Consider the following 22,302-nt stretch of genomic DNA (forward strand, 5'->3'; position numbering starts at 1 on the left):
GGGAAAGGGGAGAGGACAAATGTTACACGTGGATGGATGGAGGGCATGGACAAAAGAGCACAATCGCAGGATAAAAACAAGGAAAAGTTACTGAAAATACAAACACATGGGGGGGGGAGGGGACGACCCTGCAACACGGACAGAAGGAAGGGGTCATGCACACACACAAATACACACACACAGAGACAGACACACTCTCTCACACACACACACTCACACTCAGACTCACTGCTCGCCCCTGTGGTCCCAGAACTTCAAACACAAAAGGTGGGGGTAACTGCACATCTGACAGAATGCACACACGCAGACACATACTCTGGCACACTGTAGCTCTGTGTCACACACACACACTCTTTTCCACTCTCTGTGTCTCACTGTGACACACACTCAAACACACACACTTTACTAACAACTCTACAGATACCAAAAAAAAAACCCATTGCTAGCGCCCGTTTCCTTACAAACAGAAACGGGCCTTTTTTACTAGTGATACATAATTTTACCTTTTCTACCAGTGCCAACAAAACATGCAAGCTATTCTGTCCCAAATGACTAGCAGCTAACAGGATACACGTGGATGTTTTTACTGGTTCTTTGAGTCTATTTTCTTTACACTTTCCTTCCAATTTCACTAATAGCCAGAACTATACAAAAAAAGACAGGACAGGGCTATGGTGTTGTACAGACCTCCCATCCTTGAAGCCCTGCCTCTTATACACTTAAGTCTGATGATTGGCCCCTGCCCCCAGCCCCTTCCCCTCCTCCTCCTCCAGGACCCTGACTCACACTAAAGAGTCTTGGGTGTAGGAATGATCCTTACTTATTCCTGCAGCTGTCGTCTTAAAGTAGAACTGCCTGACCTCTGCAATAATCTTCTGGTATTACTGCTCGGGGTCATGTGGTACCATTTTGGCAGAGGCAGCTGCCAGGGCAGGATCGAGTAGGGATTTCTTTTACCTATGTCATTAATGCTTCAACCTGCCACCAGCACTGCCACAAACTTTCTAAAACTTAGCCTGTGAAAGTTGGGTTACAAAGTTAGTTGGCTTGTGATCTCAGCTTGGGAGTTGTGTAGTGTGAATGATCCTGCTTGTTCATAGAGAAAATGAAGTTGCTGTATAAAAGGTGTTGTGTTCAGCAGGGTATTAGTAGCTCCACAGTCCCTCGCATCCATCCCAGGCTGATGCTTATAGCTTTCTGGAACAGACAGTAGGAAACACTGAAGTGCCATGTGGGAAGTCCTGTACATGCTCAGTAAACCAACTAGAGGTTTTTGAGCTCTGGGATAATAGACCTGGTCTGGTGCTGAGGCTGACATTCTCACTCTTTTTAATAGCCTGCTAATCATGGAAAGCACCTGCTAAGGCAGGGGATATGGTAGTCACAATTTTCAGTGACCTGCCCTAATTAAAAACCTCTTTTTGTTTTAAGCAGCCTCTGAAATTTTAATTTCCTTTAATTCGGCTTAAAAGCTGCAGTGTTTGCAAGTGTACAGACTGTCCCTACCATTAGGCATACTAAACAGTTCTTAGGGTGCTAAAATTTAGGGTGGGGGTGGTAAAACAGCAAGCAACATGGTTGGTGGGGATCACCAATCCTCTTCAGCTGACGAGAACTTAGTTGGGTGGAGAAGCTGAAGCTTGTTCATTGATTCCCCATTACTCTTCTTCCCTAAGTCATACATGTATGAAATGTGGTCACAAGGCCAGAGCTTCCTGATGATTGTCAGCATCAGGAAGTGCTGAGTACGTGTTTTGTGCGGGAAGAACAGTGATGCGTTACAGAGCTGGTATGAATGGGTGTGGGTTGAGAGATAACAGGACAGGTACAAGGTTCAAGATGTGTAGGGCTCCCAGTGCTCTTGCATTGACCCTGTATGTGTACTTCTGACCAGTTGAGTGGAGGTGTTTCTAGCAGCATATTTAAGTGGGTGAGGGAAAACATGCTTGTACATTGCATACTGAAATTGTTGCACCTACTTTTCTGGGAAACTTTTACCCACAGAAAAAATGGTGTAAATGACCACATGTACTTTATATTTATGGCAATTATCAAAGCTAAAGTATTGGCATGCTTTTTGGAAATTGTTGTAAAGTGTGTGGGTAAAAGGTATATGCAGTTTTTGTCATAATGTAAACAGGTTTGAAAATTGCCCCTATAAGTATGTGACTCTCTTCTTTATGTACGGCATAGCTGCCTAATTTTTGTGATGGGTGTTTGCAGGTATTGGCTATTTTCAGATGAGGTTCCAGGACTGTTTATAGAGAAGGGCTGGGTTCACGACAGTATAAACTACAGCTTCACACTCCCTCCTGATGATATGAAGGATGAAGATGAGGATGATCAAGACTCTGAAGGTTAGTATGCATGTAACTGCAAAAAATCCCTACTACTATATAATTCTTTCCTATTAAGCGCTAAGGGTAAGGGGTCCAGCTTATCTATCCCTTTAAGACATTCTGAAGGGGATTAGGTAACCACATTTCCATAGCGTCAGCAGCAGATTAATCCAGGAGCCAGTGGGTTGTGTTCGTCTAGCCACAGGTGGAGATAGAGATACACTAAATGGCATAGGGGTTGGCCGTCTGGTATGGCTCCCTTCAATTTAGTTCTCTATCTCCAGCAGGTAGTGAACGGATCTGTCCCAGCTCCTGGATTCACAGGGCCTTAGGGGTCTCCTGGACTTTTAGCCAGTTGACTGGTGGTGTGTGTGGTCTCTGACCCCCTTTTACAGGCATACTTTCTTGCCTGTCCCTGCCTCACCCTGCGAAAGCCCTTTCTCCCAGTGCCTTTGCTGTTCTGAAAACTTCCTTTTGGGGGGGGGGGGGGGGGGTGCGGTAGACAGAGTTCAGCCAGACAGTGCTGCTGAGGAGCCAGCCTGTGCAGCACGGGAGTTTCCCTCTGAGGAGTGCAGTGGCAGTTTACTGGACCGGGGAGTCAGTAGGCTGAGTACAGGAGGGATCGGTGCCTGAAGGCTTTTTTTGGTGAGCAAACTTATTTTTGGTCTGCTTTTTTTTTTCCCCTCTGGTGCGCGTTTCCGATGCTATGGTGGCTGAAATGGTAAAGCACTGTTCTCGCTGTGGGAAGTGCAGGTTGGCGGCGGGAATCTGTAGCATTGGCTGTGCCGAACCGGTCGGGGAAAATTCTGTGTCCCTTTCTTCGGGCATGGCTATTTCCTCCACAGGGATCACCGATGTGGGCCGCATTTTGGAATTTCCCACAGTAGCTCCCTCAGTCTCGCTGCAGTTTGCACTGTCCTCCTCATCCAAAACCCCGAGGGATTCGGCTGGAATGGAGGGTGACAGTGCTTCTAATGGGCCGGATGTTACAGCTGGCAAGGAGGCAGCAGTGGGGACGGGCAGAGTAGATTTGGGTGAACGATTCTCTCTGGAATTTATTCTTCTCCTTCATCAAGCTTACCTTATGAAGTGCACCCTTCCCCCTCCACCTCCTGCAGGGGGGGGGGGGGGTGCTGAGGGGTCCGGGGTCTTCCCTGGAGGATATGGGTTGGAGTCTGTTATCAGTAGCTCTTGATGAGGCTCACAAGTGCCGGTGCCTGGACTCTGGGTCTGATGGTGGTTCTGTTGGGTCACTGTCTTTCGCCCCTTCTCTCCCCGGGTGTTCGAGAGGCTTGTTGAGGACCACAGGCACAGAGGATTCGGAGGAGGGGGAGCTCATCTTGGAGGAGCCAGATGATCCCACGGCAGTGCTGATTTTTCATAGGGAGGAGCTGACCTCCCTCATTTGTCTTGGACATGCTCCATATTGAAGACCCTGAGGCACAAGTGGCTATGGCAGTGAATATACGCATGTCTAGCACAAGAAGGCCATTCCAGGTGCAGGAGATCATCACCCTACAGTGGATGGATCCAGATGTGCCTCTGAAGGTGGCCAAAACCATGGCTTGTATCCAATACAGGGAAGCCAGGCGGAGAAGTTTGACCTACCTCTCGTAGATGCTTTGGTGACGGCGGTCACCAAGGGGTCGCATTAAGTGTTATGAAAGGTAGACGTCTGGAGACTATGCTGAAGCGCTCCTTTGAGGTTTCTGCTTGGCCCTCAAAGCATCTATTTGCAGTTCGTACACGGCCCAGGCTTCCCTTGATTGGCTTCAGCAGTTTGTGGAACAGGAGCAGGAGACAACTCCCTCCCCCTATGACAATCTTCCCTAAAATGGAGGCTGCTTTGGCTTGCTTGGTAGACACCTTATATGATCTGGTGCGAGCTTTGGCAAAGCAGATGGCCTTGGCAGTCACCTCATATAGGTTGCTTAGTCTGTGTCATCTAAGCAACGTCTTACCAGGTTGCCCTTTAGAGGCAAACTCTTGCTTGGAGAGGATTTGAAGAAGATTGTTAAAGATTTGGGGGTTTGCAAATACCAGTGGCTCCTGGAAGACAATCCTAAATTCTCGACTAGGAATTCGCTAGACCCCAGTTTCGGGAGGCCAGGCACTATCAACCTTGTAGACCATCTTTGTTCTTTCAACGTCCTCTGTTTCAGCAGCAATCTTCCTTTCAATGTGAAAACGGGATCAAACGCGGCGACCCGACAGGGAGCAGCTGCTCGACTTTCACAATGATGGGGCGCAGGTTCACTCTTTGGGGTTAGAAATAGGGGGTTGGCTAACCCGCTATTACCAGGAATGGGCTGAGATCTCCTCGGATCAATAGGTTCTTCAGGTTATCAAAGAAAGTTACAGGATAGTTTTCCTCGTAGTCCCGGTGGCCTACTGCTGCCAAACACCATTGGGGCCATCATTTCAGTTCCGCTGCTCGAGAAGCACGTGGGTCGATATTCGATCTTTTTCATGGTTCCAAAAAAAAAGGAAGCGTCTTCAGGCCTGTGCTCGACCTCTGGAAGGTGAATCAATTCCTCAGGGTTCGCCATTTTCGCATGGAGACTCTCTGGGTGGTGATAGAGACGGTACAACCTCAGGAGTATCTGACAGCCTTGGATCTCAAGGAGGCTTATTTGCATATTCTAATTTGGCCTCCACATCAGAGATTTCTGTGGGTTGCGGTGGTGTGGCAGCATTTTCAGTTCCGGGTGTTGACCTTTGGTCTAGCCGCAGCGCCACATCCCTTTTCCAAGGAAATGGTGGTGGTGGTGGCAGCTTTGCTGCGTAAAGAGCAACATAAGTGGTCATGCCTAAATTTAGTTGTCTGATTGTTGACCTACACTAGTTATCATCACCGTGGAAAGCAGACTGTGGAGTACCTCAAGGATTCCCCACTATCACCGCTCCTTTTCAACCTAATGATGATCCCACTAGCTAAGTCCTTATCCAACCAAAGCCTTAACCCTTTCATATACGCAGACGTCACATTATGCATCCCTTACAAAAATGATCTAACAGAAATCACCAAAGAAATCAAACTCAGCTTGAACATCATGAACTCATGGGCGAACGCATTTCAACACAAAAAAAACTTTCATCCTCTCATCCCAATACAACACGAACAAACCCACCAACATAACCACCCCAGATTTCACCCTCCCTATCTCAGCCTGAAAATGCTCGGAGTTACAATTGACTGAAATCTCACATTAGAAAGCCAAGTGAAAGCTACAACAACAAAAAAAAATGTTCCACTCAATGTGGAAACTCAAACAAGTGAAACCTTTTTTCCCGAGGGAAATATTTCGAAGTCTAGTACAATCTATGGTACTAAGCCACCTAGATTATTGTAATGGAATCTATGCGGGATTCAAAGAACAAATCATAAAGAAACTTCAAACTGCTCAAAACACAGCAGCCAGGCTCATGTTCGGTAAAACAAGATTCGAAAGTGCCAAACCTCTACGAGAAAAACTGCACTGGCTCCCAATCAAAGAACATTATTGCGTTCAAAGTCTGCACCCTGGTACATAAAATCATCTACGGCAATGCCCGGAGATACATGATAGACCTCAAAGACCTACCAACCAGAAACACAAGATCAACACGAACATACCTAAATCTCCACCAGCCAAGCTGCAAAGGACTCAAATACAAATCAACCTATGCATCCAGCTTCTCTTATATAAGCACACAACTATGGAACGCATTACCAACCGCCGTGAAGACTACATATGATCACCTAAACTTCCTGAAGCTCTTAAAAACTAACCTGTTCGAAAAGGCATACCCAAACGATCCAACTTAAATTGCTTTAACCCTGCAACACAACATAAAAGCTCGTACTGGACATAACGTAACTCTTCGCCCTTATCCCTAATGTATCTATCACAAATGAACTTTACCATAACCTCACTCTGTATTTGTTCATACCGGTATTGGCAATCACCTCTACTGTACTATGTAAGCCACATTGAGTCTGCAAATAGGTGGGAAAATGTGGTATACAAATGTAACAGAGGGAATTCGAGTTCATCTCTTTCTGGACGACTGGCTCATTTGATCGTTGTCTGAATCAGAGAGCTGTCTGGCTACACAGTGAGTGGTAGAGGTGCTTCAGTCCTTCGGATGGTTGACCAACTTCTCCAAGAGTCATTTGCTTCCATCCTAGATGTTGGAATACCTAGGCTTGTGGTTCGATACAGCGCAGGGACTAGTCTTCCTGCCGGAGGGCAGGAGGCTTAAGTTGGTAGCTCAGATGTGCAGTCTCTTGCGGTTGCTGTATCCTTGGGTGTGGGACTATGTGCAAGTGTTGGGGTCAATGGTGGCCACTCTCGAGGTGGTGCCATGGGCTGGGGGACACATTTTGTCGTTACAACTGGCTCTTCTGAGCCGATGGTTGGTTTCACAGGATTACTCGCGGCGTCTTCTGTGGTTACCTCGGACACGATGCTGTATGGCCTGGCGCCTCTTCCCTTCCCACTTTGAGACGGGGGATGTCCTTGGCATTCCCTCAGTGGGTGGTAATGGTGATGGATGCCAGCCTTACAGGCTTTGGGGAGCTCATTGCCTTAGTCACTATGCGCAGGGGTGCTGGTCGATGGAGAAAGCAGCCTGGCCCATCAATCGGTTGGAGTTGAGAGCGGTGGTGAACACCCTGTGAGCATTTCAGGAGATATTGTGGGGCACCGTGGTGTGATTGTTTTCAGGCAACACAACGGCAGTGGCTTACATCAGTCAGGGCGGAACTCAGTCGGGCTGTTCACTCTGAGGTGAGCAGGATCCTGTCTTGGGTGGAGGAGCACCTTCAACTTCTGTTGGCAGGTCACATTGCAGGTCAAAACAGTGGGCAGGCAGACTTTCTCAGTTGGCATCTGCTGGATGCGGCAGAGTGGGAGTTGTCGGATGTGTTTGACAGATTTGCTGTTGGTGGGGCTTGCCGGAGGTCGACCTCATGACGTCACGACAGAATGCCAAGGTGACGCAGTTCTTCAGCAGGCGAAGGAAGGTCAACTTTGCAGGATGACGCACTTCAGCTGTGGCCACAGACAAGGCTGTTGTACATTTTCCCTCCATGGCCTCTCATTGGTTGGGATCTGCACAGGATCAGCAGACACCGGGTGTTAGTGATTCCTGTGGCCCCGGATTGGCCTCGATGTCCATGGTATGCGGACCTGATCCAGTTATTGGTGAAAACTTCTCTGTGTCTAACCTTTTGCCGGATCTTCTCCATCAGGGTCCGGTCCTGATGGAAGATCCCTCCTACTTTGGTCTTACAGCTTGGCCTTTGAGAGGTCTATATTAAGGAAGAAGGGCTATTCTGACGCAGTGATAGCTGCTTTATTGCGGGCTCATAAGTGGTCCACGATGACAGTGTATGTTTGAGTGTGGTGCACCTTTGTGGCGTGGTGTGCCCTTCGGGGATGGGAACCCTTACAGGCTTCCATTTCTCAGATGTTGGATTTCTTGCAGGAGGGCTTCAGAAGGAGTGGCTTATAATTCCCTCAGAGTTCAACTGGCGGCGCTTTCCTGCTACCGAGATCATCTATCATCTTAGTGGCTCACCCAGATGTTGAGCAATTTTTACGGGCTTCTCATTCTCTGGCCTCCTTTTCGGCGTCCGGGCTGGAGATTGAGTTTAGTGCACCGGGTGTTGATAGTCTCCCTTTGAGCCCTTGCTTAGGGCATCAAAGAAGGACATGACCCTTAAGACAATGTTTTTGGTTGCCATGGCTTCAGCTCGCAGAGTCTCGGAGAGTCAGGCGTTGTTGTGCCGGGATCCCTGTGTTCAATTTTCAGACTGGAGTAATTTTGCAGTCAGTGCCGTCCTTTCTGCCGAAAGCTGTCAGTGTTCCATCTTAATCAGGATCTCTTTCTTCCTTCTTTTCGACAGGAAGACTATCCAAAGCAGTTTGCTTCTCTCCGTCTTCTGGATGTTCAAAGGGTTCTTCTGTAGTACTTGCAGATGTCCAATGACTTTAGGTGCTTGGACCATCTTTTTGTTCTTCTGACCGGTCCTCACCGTGGAGAAGCAGCGTCTAAGCCTACCATTGCATGTTGGCTTAAGGAAGCCATTACGTCGGCGTATATCCTGGTGGGTCTCTCCCCTGTCAGTGGGGCTGCATGCTCATTCGTCTCGGGACTCAAGCTACCTCTTGGGCGTAAATGGGGATCCTGTTGTTGGAGGAGATTTGAAGGGCAGCTACGTGGGCGTCATTGCATTCCTTTTCCAAGCATTGCAGAGTAGATATAGCTGCGTGAGCAGATGCATGCTTTGGGGCAACAGTGTTGGTACAGGGGGCGGCAGTTTCCCATCCTATGTAGGGAGTGCTTTTGCATATCCCACTGGTTCTTGGATTCATCTGCTGCTGATGCTATCATTAATCAATCTCACTTGTCTGTCTTTGACCAACATAATGCCTCAAACATTAAATTTGCCATTAATTGACTCATCTTAATTTATCAATTTTCTGATGTGTTTACATATTCTATATATGCATCCACATTTGGGTCATATCTTTTCATGGCTTTTTGGATGTTTTGTACCAAGTTTTGTAAAATAGATTCTTAATTTGAGCAAGTTTGCAAAATATATAATTAGAATGCATTTTGAATCCTATTTTATCATATCTTTTTATTGACCATGGGTCATTCCAACTATATTAAAAAATTTTTATGTTTCACTAATATATACATTTATACACATTTTATTTTGTTCTATACATGTATATACATTCGTGTAATTCATTTATATCAATTTATAGTTATGTTTCTAAATACTTATTACACGTTTACTTTATTTTATATACATTTTGTGTTATAACATTTGTCATTTTTATTGTACCCATTATTAGGAAATAGTTTTATCTGTTGTATTTAGTTTTGCATGTATTTTATGTATTTATGTTTCTCCGAGGACAAGCAGGCTGCTTGTTCTCACGACTGGGTGACGTCCGCGGCAGCCCCCACCAACCGGAAAGAAGCTTCGCGGGACGGTCGGCACGCAGGGCACGCCCACCGCGCATGCGCGGCCGTCTTCCCGCCCGTGCGCGACCGCTCCCGCCAGTTCCTTTTTTTCCGCGCCTGGAGAGAGTCGTGCCTTGCCGCTCTCTCTGTTCAGCCGCCGGATTGTTCGATCGCGTGTACGCTGATCGTGCTTTTTTCTACTTTTTACTAACGGTTTTCGTTACCGCCCGGTTTCTTTTTACTACAAAAAAAAAAAAAAAAAAAAAAGAAACCCTGCGCGTGTGGGGCACGCGCTCCCTTTTTTCCCTCGCTTCCAGCGGGGCCGCCGCTTTGCGGCCTAGTGGCCGCACGGTCGTTTTGCTTTTTCGTGGTGTGATTTCAGCCACCATTGACGACTTTGACTTCGCCGACGCGATTTTTCCGTCGATGTCCTCGAAGGTCCCGAGTGGATTTAAAAAGTGTGGTCGCTGCGGCCGGCCGATCTCGCAGACCGACACCCACGCTTGGTGCCTCCAGTGCCTCGGGCCGGAGCACAATCTCAAGTCGTGTGCTTTGTGTCTCGGTCTCCGGAAACGGACTCAGGTTGCGAGGCAAGTTCTACGGGACCGTCTTTTTGGAACTTGCGCCGGCCCCTCGACGTCGACCTCGAAGGCATCGGTATCGACGCCCGGTCCTTCGGTACCGGTATCGATGCCCGAGACATCGGCACCGATGGCAGCGACCCCAGGAGAACAGGTCCCGTCGGCCCGCCGGTCCTCCGGTGAGAGTGGGGGTGAGAGGCCGCGTGGGCAGTCGGCCCCGGTCACTCCCTCAGCTCGTGGGCCACGGGACCGAACCCTGTCTGACCCGGTACCTCGAGACTGAGGGGGATCGACCTCCTCCTCCTCCATGCCCTCCGGCGCCGGTGACGGGCATCGGAAAAAAGACAAGAAGCGTCGTCACCGGTCGCCCTCGGTGCAGCCCGATGTCGGAGAGGAGGCGACGCCGAAGCGTCACCGTCGAGAGGAGCGGTCTCCGTCGGTTGTGGAGGTACCGACGCGTCGGGGTTCCGGCACCTCGGTGCCGTCTCCTGGCTCCCAGCAGCTTCTGGCACCGACACCCCTACCGGCCCCACCGCCTTTCCCGGCAGCGGGCCTGGACGAGTGCCTCAGAGCCATCCTTCCGGGGATCCTGGAAGGGCTGATGCGCCAGGCTGTGCCGGCGCCGGGGGTGCTTGCGCCCTCGGCGCCGATGACTGTGGCGCCGGCGAGCTCTAGCCCGGCGCCGGGGCCGTCGACACCGCCGCCGCTTGCGGTGCCGGTCTCGACCGCCACGCAGGTGGAGTCCCCGTCGACGTCGATGGAGGGAGCTCCGTCCCCGCCGGCGCGGGAGTCCACCGCTCGACAACACCGAGACCCTGGTGCCTCGACGTCGAGCCGGGCCCGGTTCAGGACTCAGCTACATGAGCTTATGTCCGACACCGAGGATGAGGACTCGTGGGGGGAAGAGGAGGACCCTAGATATTTCTCCTCAGAGGAGTCTACGGGCCTTCCCTCGGACCCCACGCCTTCACCGGAGAGGAAACTCTCACCTCCCGAGAGTCTCTCTTTTGCCTCCTTTGTGCGGGATATGTCTATCCGCATTCCCTTCCCCGTGGTCTCTGTGGAAGAGCCGAGGGCCGAGATGCTCGAGGTCCTCGACTATCCATCACCACCTAGAGAGTCCTCCACGGTGCCGCTGCACAATGTCCTAAAGGAGACGCTGCTTCGGAACTGGGTGCGACCATTAACTAACCCCACCATTCCCAAGAAAGCAGAGTCCCAGTACAGGATCCACTCTGACCCAGAGCTAATGCGGCCACAATTGCCCCATGACTCGGCGGTCGTGGATTCTGCTCTCAAGAGGGCACGGAGTTCGAGGGATACCGCCTCGGCGCCCCCGGGGCGGGAGTCTCGCACTCTGGACTCGTTTGGGAGGAAGGCCTACCAATCCTCCATGCTCGTGACCCGCATCCAATCATACCTGCTCTATATGAGCATTCACATGCGGACCTATGTGCAACAACTGGCGGACCTGGTCGAGAAGCTCCCGCCGGAGCAGTCCAGGCCTTATCAGGAGGTGGTCAGGCAGCTGAAGGCGTGCAGAAAGTTCCTGTCCAGGGGTATTTATGACACCTGTGACGTGGCATCTCGTGCTGCGGCCCAAGGTATAGTGATGCGCAGGCTCTCATGGCTGCGCGCCTCTGACCTGGACAACCGCACCCAGCAGAGACTGGCCGACGTCCCTTGCCGGGGGGATAACATTTTTGGTGAGAAGGTCGAGCAGATGGTGGACCAACTGCATCAGCGGGAAACCGCTCTCGACAAGCTCTCCCACCGGGCGCCTTCAGCATCCACCTCCACAGGTGGACGTTTTTCCCGGGCCCGGCAGGCTGCACCCTATTCTTTTGCGAAGCGTAGGTACAACCAGCCGGCCCGAAGGCCTCGTCAGGCACAGGGACAGCCCCAGCGCGCTCGTTCTCGTCAACAGCGTGCGCCTAAGCAGCCCCCTGCGCCTCCACAGCAAAAGCCGGGGACGGGCTTTTGACTGGATCCATGGGAACATAGCCGCCCTACAAGTGTCCGTACCGGACGATCTGCCGGTCGGAGGGAGGTTAAAATTTTTTCACCAAAGGTGGCCTCTCATAACCTCCGACCAGTGGGTTCTCCAAATAGTGCGGTGCGGATACGCCCTGAATTTGGCCTCCCTGCCTCCAAATTGCCCTCCGGGAGCTCAGTCTTTCAGCTCCCGCCACAAGCAGGTACTTGCAGAGGAACTCTCCGCCCTTCTCAGCGCCAATGCGGTCGAGCCCGTACCACCCGGGCAGGAAGGGCAGGGATTCTATTCCAGGTACTTCCTTGTGGAAAAGAAAACAGGGGGGATGCGTCCCATCCTAGACCTGAGAGGCCTGAACAAATTCCTGGTCAAAGAAAAGTTCAGGATGCTTTCCTTGGGCACCCTTCTGCCAATGATTCAGGAAAACGATTGGCTATGTTCCCTGGATTTAAAGGACGCCTATACTCACATACCGATACTGCCAGCTCACAGACAGTATCTCAGATTCCGCCTGGGCGCACGGCACTTTCAGTATTGTGTGCTGCCCTTTGGGCTCGCCTCTGCCCCACGAGTGTTTACCAAGTGCCTCGTGGTGGTAGCGGCCTACCTACGCAAGCTGGGAGTGCACGTGTTCCCATATCTCGACGATTGGCTGGTCAAGAACACCTCGGAGGCAGGAGCCCTCCGGTCCATGCAGTGCACTATTCAACTTCTGGAGCTGCTGGGGTTTGTGATAAATTACCCAAAGTCCCATCTCCAGCCAACCCAGTCTCTGGAATTCATAGGAGCTCTGCTGAATACCCAGACGGCTCAGGCCTACCTTCCCGAAGCGAGGGCCACCAATCTCCTGGCCCTGGCTTCGCAGACCAGAGCGTCTCAGCGGATCATAGCTCGGCAGATGTTGAGACTTCTGGGTCATATGGCCTCCACAGTTCATGTGACTCCCATGGCTCGTCTTCACATGAGATCTGCTCAATGGACCCTAGCTTCCCAGTGGTTCCAAGCCACCGGGAATCTAGAAGATGTCATCCGCCTCTCCACCAGTTGCCGCACTTCACTGCTCTGGTGGACCATCCGGACCAATTTGACCCTGGGACGTCCATTCCAAATTCCACAGCCCACGAAAGTGCTGACGACGGATGCATCTCGCCTGGGGTGGGGAGCTCATGTCGATGGGCTTCACACCCAGGGTCTGTGGTCCCTCCAGGAAAAGGATCTGCAGATCAACCTCCTGGAGCTCCGAGCGATCTGGAACGCACTGAAGGCTTTCAGAGATCGGCTGTCCTGCCAAATTATCCAAATTCGGACAGACAATCAGGTTGCAATGTATTACGTCAACAAGCAGGGGGGCACCGGATCTCGCCCCCTGTATCAGGAAGCCGTCGGGCTGTGGCGTTGGGCGTGCCGGTTTGGCATGCTCCTCCAAGCCACGTACCTGGCAGGCGTAAACAACAGTCTGGCCGACAGACTGAGCAGAGTCATGCAACCGCACGAGTGGTCGCTCCATGCCAGAGTGGTACGCAAGATCTTCCGAGAGTGGGGCACTCCCTCGGTGGACCTTTTCGCCTCTCAGACCAATCGCAAGCTGCCTCTGTTCTGTTCCAGACTTCAGGCACACGGCAGACTAGCGTCGGATGCCTTTCTCCTCCATTGGGGGACCGGCCTCCTGTATGCTTATCCTCCCATACCTTTGGTGGGGAAGACCTTACTGAAGCTCAAGCAAGACCGCGGCACCATGATTCTGATAGCGCCCTTTTGGCCCCGTCAGATCTGGTTCCCTCTTCTTCTGGAGTTGTCCTCCGAAGAACCGTGGAGATTGGAGTGTTTTCCGACTCTCATCTCGCAGAACGACGGAGCGTTGCTGCACCCCAACCTTCCATCCCTGGCTCTCACGGCCTGGATGTTGAGGGCGTAGACTTCGCTGCGTTGGGCCTGCCTGAGGGTGTCTCCCGGGTCTTGCTTGCCTCTAGGAAGGATTCCACTAAAAAGAGTTACTTTTTCAAGTGGAGGAGGTTTGTCGTGTGGTGTGAGAGCAAGGCCCTAGAACCTCGTTCTTGCCCTGCACAGAACCTGCTTGAATACCTTCTGCACTTATCAGAGTCTGGCCTCAAGACCAACTCAGTAAGGAATCACCTTAGTGCGATTAGTGCTTACCATTATCGTGTGGAAGGTAAAGCCATCTCTGGACAGCCTTTAGTCGTTCGATTCATGAGAGGCTTGCTTTTGTCAAAGCCCCCTATCAAGCCTCCTACTGTGTCATGGGATCTCAACGTCGTCCTCACCCAGCTGATGAAACCTCCTTTTGAGCCACTGAATACCTGCCATCTGAAGTACTTGACCTGGAAGGTCATTTTCTTGGTGGCAGTTACTTCCGCTCGTAGGGTCAGTGAGCTTCAAGCCCTAGTAGCTCATGCTCCATATACCAAATTTCATCACAACAGAGTAGTGCTCCGCACCCACCCAAAGTTCCTGCCGAAGGTGGTGTCGGAGTTCCATCTTAACCAGTCAATTGTCTTGCCAACATTCTTCCCCAGGCCGCATACCCGCCCTGCTGAACGTCAGTTGCACACATTGGACTGCAAGAGAGCATTGGCCTTCTACTTGGAGCGGACACAGCCCAACAGACAGTCCACCCAATTGTTTATTTCTTTCGACCCTAACAGGCTAGGGGTCGCTGTCGGGAAACGCACCATCTCCAATTGGCTAGCAGATTGCATTTCCTTCACTTACGCCCAGGCTGGGCTGGCTCTTGAGGGTCATGTCACGGCTCATAGTGTTAGAGCCATGGCAGCGTCAGTGGCCCACCTGAAGTCAGCCACTATTGAAGAAATTTGCAAAGCTGCGACGTGGTCATCTGTCCACACATTCACATCTCATTACTGCCTCCAGCAGGATACCCGATGCGACAGTCGGTTCGGGCAGTCGGTGCTGCAGAATCTGTTTGGGGTGTAAATCCAACTCCACCCTCCAGGACCCGAATTTATTCTGGTCAGGCTGCACTCTCAGTTAGTTGTTCTTCGTAGGTCAATTTCTGTTGTACCCTCGCCGTTGCGAGGTTCAATTGACCTGGGTTCTTGTTTTGAGTGAGCCTGAGAGCTAGGGATACCCCAGTCGTGAGAACAAGCAGCCTGCTTGTCCTCGGAGAAAGTGAATGATACATACCTGTAGCAGGTGTTCTCCGAGGACAGCAGGCTGATTGTTCTCACCTACCCTCCCTCCTCCCCTTTGGAGTTGTGTGTTTCATCTTTTGCTAGTCATTCAACTGGCGGGAGCGGTCGCGCACGGGCGGGAAGACGGCCGCGCATGCGCGGTGGGCGTGCCCTGCGTGCCGACCGTCCCGCGAAGCTTCTTTCCGGTTGGTGGGGGCTGCCGCGGACGTCACCCAGTCGTGAGAACAATCAGCCTGCTGTCCTCGGAGAACACCTGCTACAGGTATGTATCATTCACTATATTCTACATGTATATTGTTTTGTATTTGATTTGCTTTTAACTTTTATTATAAATACACATTTTTAGACTCCTGATGCAGGCCTAACGGCCGAAACACAATGTTGTGTCGAGTCTTCGCACTTCAATAAACTCCTTTTACCAATATACATCTTCCGGTCTTTGATATCCTTGGTCACCCTCCTACTTTTTGTGTTATATTGTTTTTCCGTGGGGCGTTCTGAGTTCTCTGTCTTCGGACGGATTTCTTTTGATGCTATGAAAGGTAAAATTATGCCTTACCTGATAATTTTCTTTCCTTTAGTCGCCGCAGATGAATCTAGGTTCCCACCCTGATTTTCAGCCGCAGATTTCTTCCGGCATGGCTTCCTTTGCCAGGCTTGGCCATGCAGTTTCATTTCAGATTGGAATTCCCGTACATTAAAGAAGAAAGGGGATGTAGGAGAAAAAGTTAAGGTGCACTTCGGAATCCTCGAGTCTCAACGTGTTGAGTAGTTTGTAGTTACTGTGTTTGGGTTGCAGTATTTCGGTGTGGGCCGCGCTGTTGTGGTTCGCTATTTGTGAGGAAGTTTTCAGTCTTTCTATCTCGTTTTGAGTATCTACTGATTTGTGATGGGATGTATACTAAATGGCATAGGGGCTGGCTGTCAGGTATGGCTCCCTTCAGTTTAGTTCTCTATTTCCACCTTCTGGTAGATGGATACAACCCACTGATTCCTGGATTCATCTGCTGTGACTAAAGGAAAGAAAAGTATCAGGTAAGGCATAATATTACCACCTTCTCACCTGTCCATCTTCAGAAAATCTCATATCTTTCTGTACAATGTACCCCTTTTGGCAAAACAAGTGCACTGCCATAAAGTTTACCCAACAGGGCCAGCTTTACATTTTCTGTTACCCAAAGCAAACTATTTTTGTCTGTCTCCAATCCCAGCCACTTAAGGCATTCTATAAATCACTCTTAAGAGATTTCAGTGGGCAGTACATTCCGTTAAACTTGAAACTTAAATGAACCAAGTACACACTAACAAAGTTCATCTCTAGTCTGCTTGCCAGAATAATGGCATATATGATGTCCATGGTAGTATGCTGCCTCAAGCGCATGTTTGCTTTGTTAGTCCCTAGAGCCCATCCTGATAGCCAGATGCTGGATTTGAACCAGCAGTCTGCTGAACTGTTAGCTTATGCACAAAGCCACCCTAGGAGCTAGGGTTGAGACAGTAGATGGCATTTCTCATATATTACTCATTACTCACACAGACAATACAAAAACAGTACAAAGAGTGCCATGCATGCACTTAAGAGTGCAGGTTCTAGTATAAACACCTTTTTTTTAATGTACATAACAGATGAATCCAGAGCTTGTGGTAGAGAGCACTGAACTGAACTTTGTCACATAAGACAGCATGCTCCTTGGTCAGTTAGTATATCTGTCTCCAGTAGGCAGTGGACAGTCTTTCACATGCTTCTGGTCTCATCTTTATTATAGCTCCTGTTGTGGGTTTCCTGGTTCAGTTGAGCTTCAGAGTGCTTAGGCTAAGCAGTGCCAGCTTAAGGGGGTACACCTGGAGGTGGCAGGTTCCTCCCCCCATACCCCTCCAGCCATTTCCTCCACATTCCTCACAGAAAAAAGAAAAAAAGTAAACCAGAGGAAAACTGGCACTTTAAGCAGAATTTCTGCTCCTGTGGCTTAAAATTGGAAGGAGCTCTGGCTATACTTCTATCGGCATATCTCTTTACAGAGAAGTACTACTGCTTATTTCTATAGTGCTACTGGACATATGCAGTGCTGTATACAATATATGCAGATACTTTTCTCTGTCCCTAGTGGGCTCAGTCTAGAGTATTTTTTTTCGTACCTGGGGCAACGGAGGGTTAGGGGGCCCCTAACTAAGCCACGTAAGCGTCTATGTGCGCCAAAATGGAGCTACCGCTCAGCTACCGCATGACTCTTGCTATAATTTCATTTTTGGTGCGCATCCGAAAAATAATTTTTATTTTCGGATTCGCTTATTGGACGCGCCAAGTGGCATTTGACACGCGTTGGTCATTACCGCCCAGTTAATGCGTGAGACTTTACCGCTAGGTCAATGGCTGGTGGTAAGGTCTCAGACACAAAATGGACGTGTAGCAATTTTCATTTTGCCACATGTCCATTTTCAGCAAATATTTAAAAAAAAAAAAAAAAAAAAGACATTTTTTGTAGGTGCGCTGAAAAATGATTCTGTGCTCCCAAAATACGCACCTACACTACTGCAGGCCATTTTTCAGTGCATCTTAGTAAAAGGACCCCTAAGTGACTTGCCCAGGATCACAAGGAGCTGCAGTGGGAATTGAACCCCATTCCCCAGGATCAAAGCTCACTGCACTAATCATTTTCTTCTACTCGCCTAGTGCCTTCACTCTCTTTGTGACAAAACTTATAATGACCACATACTTTTAAAGTTGATTGAAACCTTTTTAAAATACCACTTTTTTTTGCCATATTTTCTCACACCAAAAGTAATACAAATCTTCAAAAAAAAAAAAAAATACAAATTTTACTACTAACAATTAAAACTTTTGGATCATCCTCTAAAAATATGAATATACAATCCAAATTGTGTGCTCCTTATGCGTGTTAGTGACTTTCAGCAAGAGAGGAAACTAAGTGCACACAGAGCCATATGTCACTTGCTGTGCAATTATTAAAAGTTCTCTTTATCACATATATCATGTGCTACTTAGCTGAAGAAGTTCCGTGTACTTAAGCACATTGCTTGTTATTAAAGAACGGCAATCGTGCTTAAAAAATGTTAATATCCTAATATAGTTTCTTAGTTTACACATCCTTGTTAAAATTTTAACAGTCACCCAAGTAGTTCCAACATGGCTTGTAATATGTATACAGTTCACTAATATACTCCTTTGCTTTTCTTTTCCCACCCGTTCAACATGGTCCCCAGTGAAGTTTGGGTGGGGGGTGGAATCCCCACCCAGATCAGCAGTATCTCTTTTAGAATCTGGCTTACTAATGCAGTCTTACTATTTTGTGTCTGTGGGCAAAGAAACTTTAGTAAATAAGGTGCTTTTGCAAATTGCTGGCAGAAGCTAATAGTTTTCCTCCCCAAAGCATGCTGTTAGTTGAGACTTCACCCTCTTCATTGGTGAAGCAAAGAGACGATTGCCTCTATTTCACAAATCACCATAGTCTTGCTCCCTACCAGTTTCTGACTCATACCATACCTGCCTTCTCCCAGTTTCTTTCTTGCTCATACTGTTCCCCCCAGCCTTCATCCAGTCAATCTCGCTGTGACTGCCCCCCTCCCCAACCCAGCCTTCATGCAGTCGTTCCTTTCCCCCTCACTTTGTGGGCAGCGTTTCCAGAAGAAACACCATGCTTCTATTCCTCTGCTGTGATTTGGCTCAGTATGAAACTTGAGCCACTGGTCTTGTAGTTTTCAAGTCTGCAAGACATCCCATTCTTCACCATGAATTCAAGTTTACAGAACTGAATCGTGGTGCAAAAGCAGGAAACGTACTGTTTGAGGCAGCTCTGTGAAAACAAAATTCGGAGTCATGAAATCCCAGATGCTATCATGCAATTTTTAGGCACCATGGTGTCCTGGCGTCTGGGATTTATTGAGCCCTGAAATAGTCTAATGAAGAGGTGTATCTTTTCATTGTTACATTTTTTTGGTTCTTTATATTTTTATGGATTGCAGACATTTGACATACTTGAATACAGTTCACTTTGTCAGAAAATATTGGACTGAAAGGACCATTGGTCTGGCTTATATTTAAATCTGTGTGTGTTGTGATTTTTACTGCTGTTCTGTATGATAGCTCAGGATGCTAAGTAGGAAGAAAGCCATCATAAATCACCTTTTGATTGAAGTATTGAGTGGGATGCTTCTGTAGAATGCTATCTAAAACAACTAAAAATGTGTTACTTTTGGTTTAAAGTAGATGGGATTTCCCTAATAAGTCAGAGGCAGAGTTGGCATGCAGTATACATGACTAGCAATGATGACATTTGGGCATTGATTTCATGTATTACTCTACACATCTGACTGGCTCAAGGGTTTTGGTTTGAACTAATGGTTCATCCTTCTCAGGTAGGTCCCAAGAAACAGATGGACAAGCGGTCCACTAGTTCCAATAGGACTGATGATGGATTGTTAAAAAGCTTTTCTTGTGGCGTAACCAAATAAAAAGGCACCCGACACGTCTGTATTTCGCCCAGCAGGGCTGCTTCAGGTGCGATACTTATACTAATAAAACATATGATTTTTATGCAAACTTATTTTTTTATGTCATAATTAATATTAGAAACAAAATTATAAGCATAAACCATAAATAATGAAATCAATTAAAAAACACAAGAAACCTCTTTAGAAAGTGATTAAAGTAAATGTCTAATTAGTGTAAAAATCTCAGAGGACAAGCAGGCTTAATATTCTGACAAATGGGTGACGCCGATCCGCGTTGCCTGGTCTGTTAATTTATCAAAGCTAAATGAGAGCTTTGTGGACCGTGAGCCACACACCATTGCGCATTCATGACTGCCTTCCTGCCTGTTGCACGAATGCGGTCTCCTCAGTTCTTTTTCCGTTTGAGGAGAAGGCACTTTCTTACCATCTCCTCATTCACTCGGTCTTAGCTATTTTTTTGTGCCTCCGGCTATTTTTTAATTTCTAAATTGTTTTCCTTTTGTTGGAACTTTCATTTTCCTTCTCTTTAATTTCTTATATTTTTTTTTGTTTGTTTTTGGCCCGGTTTTGTTTTCTTTTTTTACTGTCAGGCCACTTTTAGGCCTTGACTTTGGCTGGGATTTTCACTTTCCTTTTCCATGCCTTGCCCCTTTTCAGGCAACTTTTCGTTTAATTTAGCCGATGAAGTTTTTTCATCCATGTCCATGAAGATTCCCAGTGGCTTCAAGTGCGGTACCCGGTTCAGTGAGACAATATCTGAGAAGGGTACCCATTCTTGGTGTCTGCAGTGTCTTGGGCCCAACCATAGCCCTGCTAACTGTTTCTGTCTTTGCATGAAGAAGACTCAGCTTTCCAGAGAGGCTCAATGAGAGGATTTTTGGAGTCAAGTCCGGTTCCTCGATGTCTGCATTGAGGTCGGAGGCATCGGCATTGACGTGTAGCATCACACCAGGAGTGTCGGTAAGCATGGCTGCTGCTAGACCTGTAGACACTGGGAGCAGTACAGGGCCCTCGGGACTGTCCATCCTCAGACTCAACCCTGAGTCGATGTGAGGATTCAATGTCATCCTCGTTGACACTGAGGAGCCTCGGTGACATGCTTCAGGTGAAGGCCAAGAAACATTGTCATCTGTCACCCTCGACACATGGTGCCCAGTAGCTCTGGGGCGTCTAAGGATTTGGCACCTGAGAAGCATTGGCGCCCAGTGACTTCAAGTGCAGTACCCGGTTCAGTGAGACAATATCTGGGAAGGGTAACCATACCAGCGATGTTACTGGAAGAATTCAGTTTTCTCTGTCTCCAGCTGCTGGTAGGAAGGGGTAACACCTGTTTGTGCAGAACAGGATAGATAACACAAAGGAAAATTCAACTTAAACCTTAAGGATGCCAGAATACATCAGGTTACCTATCTGGTAAGAAGGACCGATGCAAATGGGAAGTCAGCAGCACCCTACTGCTCTGGAAAAACAGGACGGTCCATCTCACAACCTGCTGACCAATGACTACACTCAGTTCCCTTCAGGTAGGCCAAGTGCACCTCAGTACCTACTCTTGGTCTCCCAGCTACCCCACCCTCTCATATTTATCCTCTACACAGATGAGCACAGGAAAGAGCAGGAGTTGTGTTCTCCACTGACAGAATGAGTCAATCACACACTGGGAAAAGCTACTCCCCCAGCCCATTTAGCAGCCACTCCTTTCTGCAAACAACCTGCACACTGCATTTTCCACCAAGCTAGTCATTCCTTAAACATTTACCTTGCACCACTTTATTCTGTTGTCTGTGAAAAATCCGTGTTGAGTTAAATTTAACAAGACGGAATGCCCACTGGATGCACAGAGCTGCCATTAACATGCACTGTGCAGGTGATGAGCCTTCCTTGGACAGATCAGCAGAGTGGGTACTGGGCAGCCAGGAAGTTTTTCCTGTGCGCACCAGGAACCCACCGGTTAGGGGTGGGGATTAGGGAGGGAAGGAGTTGGAACCAAAGAAGAAGTACCGAGCACCATTTTTGGCTGGCACTCGGGATGAGAATATCGCCTTACCTGCAGTCCCTGCTCACAGTTCAGCACTGGGCTTCCCACTTCATCTAGCGGTCTTGATGGGTGGCATCTTTTTCTCACTGGGTACATCTGAGGACAGGCCTGCTAATCTTCAATGGTGGGCCATTCGCTTCAATTTGACGCTGGGACTTCCATTCGAAATTCCTCAGCTACAAAAAGTGCTGATGGATTCATTTCTCCCGGGATGGGGAACTCATGTAGATGGGCTTCACACTCAAGGAGTTTGGTCCTCCTAGGAAACAAATCTTCAGATCAACCTCCTGAAGCTTCGGGCGATCTGGAATGCTCTAAAAGCTTTGAGATCAGGTGTCTCACCAAATTGTTCTCATCCAAACAGTCAGATTGCAAAGTATTACATTTACAAGCAGGAGGGCACCAGATCACGCCCTATGTGTCAGTAGGCTGTCTAGACGTGGCATTGGGCTTGCCAACATGGCATGTTCGTTTGAGCTACTTGTGGGAAATAACAATACCCTGGCTGATGGACTGAGCAGTATAATGCAACCTCATGATTGATCTCTCAATATGGGCATAGCCTGCAAGATCTTTAGAGTGTGGGGCACCCCCTCGGTGAATCTTTTTGCCACTCAGATCAACCAAAAGGTTCCTTAGTTCTGTTTCAGGCTCACGACAGACTAACGTCTGATGCCTTCCTCCTCAGTTGGGGGGCAGGTCTTCTGTGTACGTATTCTTCAGTACCTCTAGTAGGAAAAACTTT

General features: G+C 48.7%; 1 protein-coding gene across 1 annotated transcript in view; it reads left to right on the top strand.

Moving 5' to 3' along the window:
- Positions 1-22,302, top strand: part of BAZ1B (bromodomain adjacent to zinc finger domain 1B) — a 428,988-nt gene that overhangs the window by 128,142 nt on the left and 278,544 nt on the right. Inside the window, exon 8 of the mRNA XM_030186030.1 lies at positions 2,224-2,357. Within this exon, the coding sequence (XP_030041890.1) occupies positions 2,224-2,357 (134 nt within the window). The remainder of the gene's footprint in view (positions 1-2,223; positions 2,358-22,302) is intronic.

Source organism: Microcaecilia unicolor, chromosome 13 (assembly GCF_901765095.1).
Source record: "Microcaecilia unicolor chromosome 13, aMicUni1.1, whole genome shotgun sequence".
Lineage (NCBI taxonomy): Eukaryota > Metazoa > Chordata > Amphibia > Gymnophiona > Siphonopidae > Microcaecilia > Microcaecilia unicolor.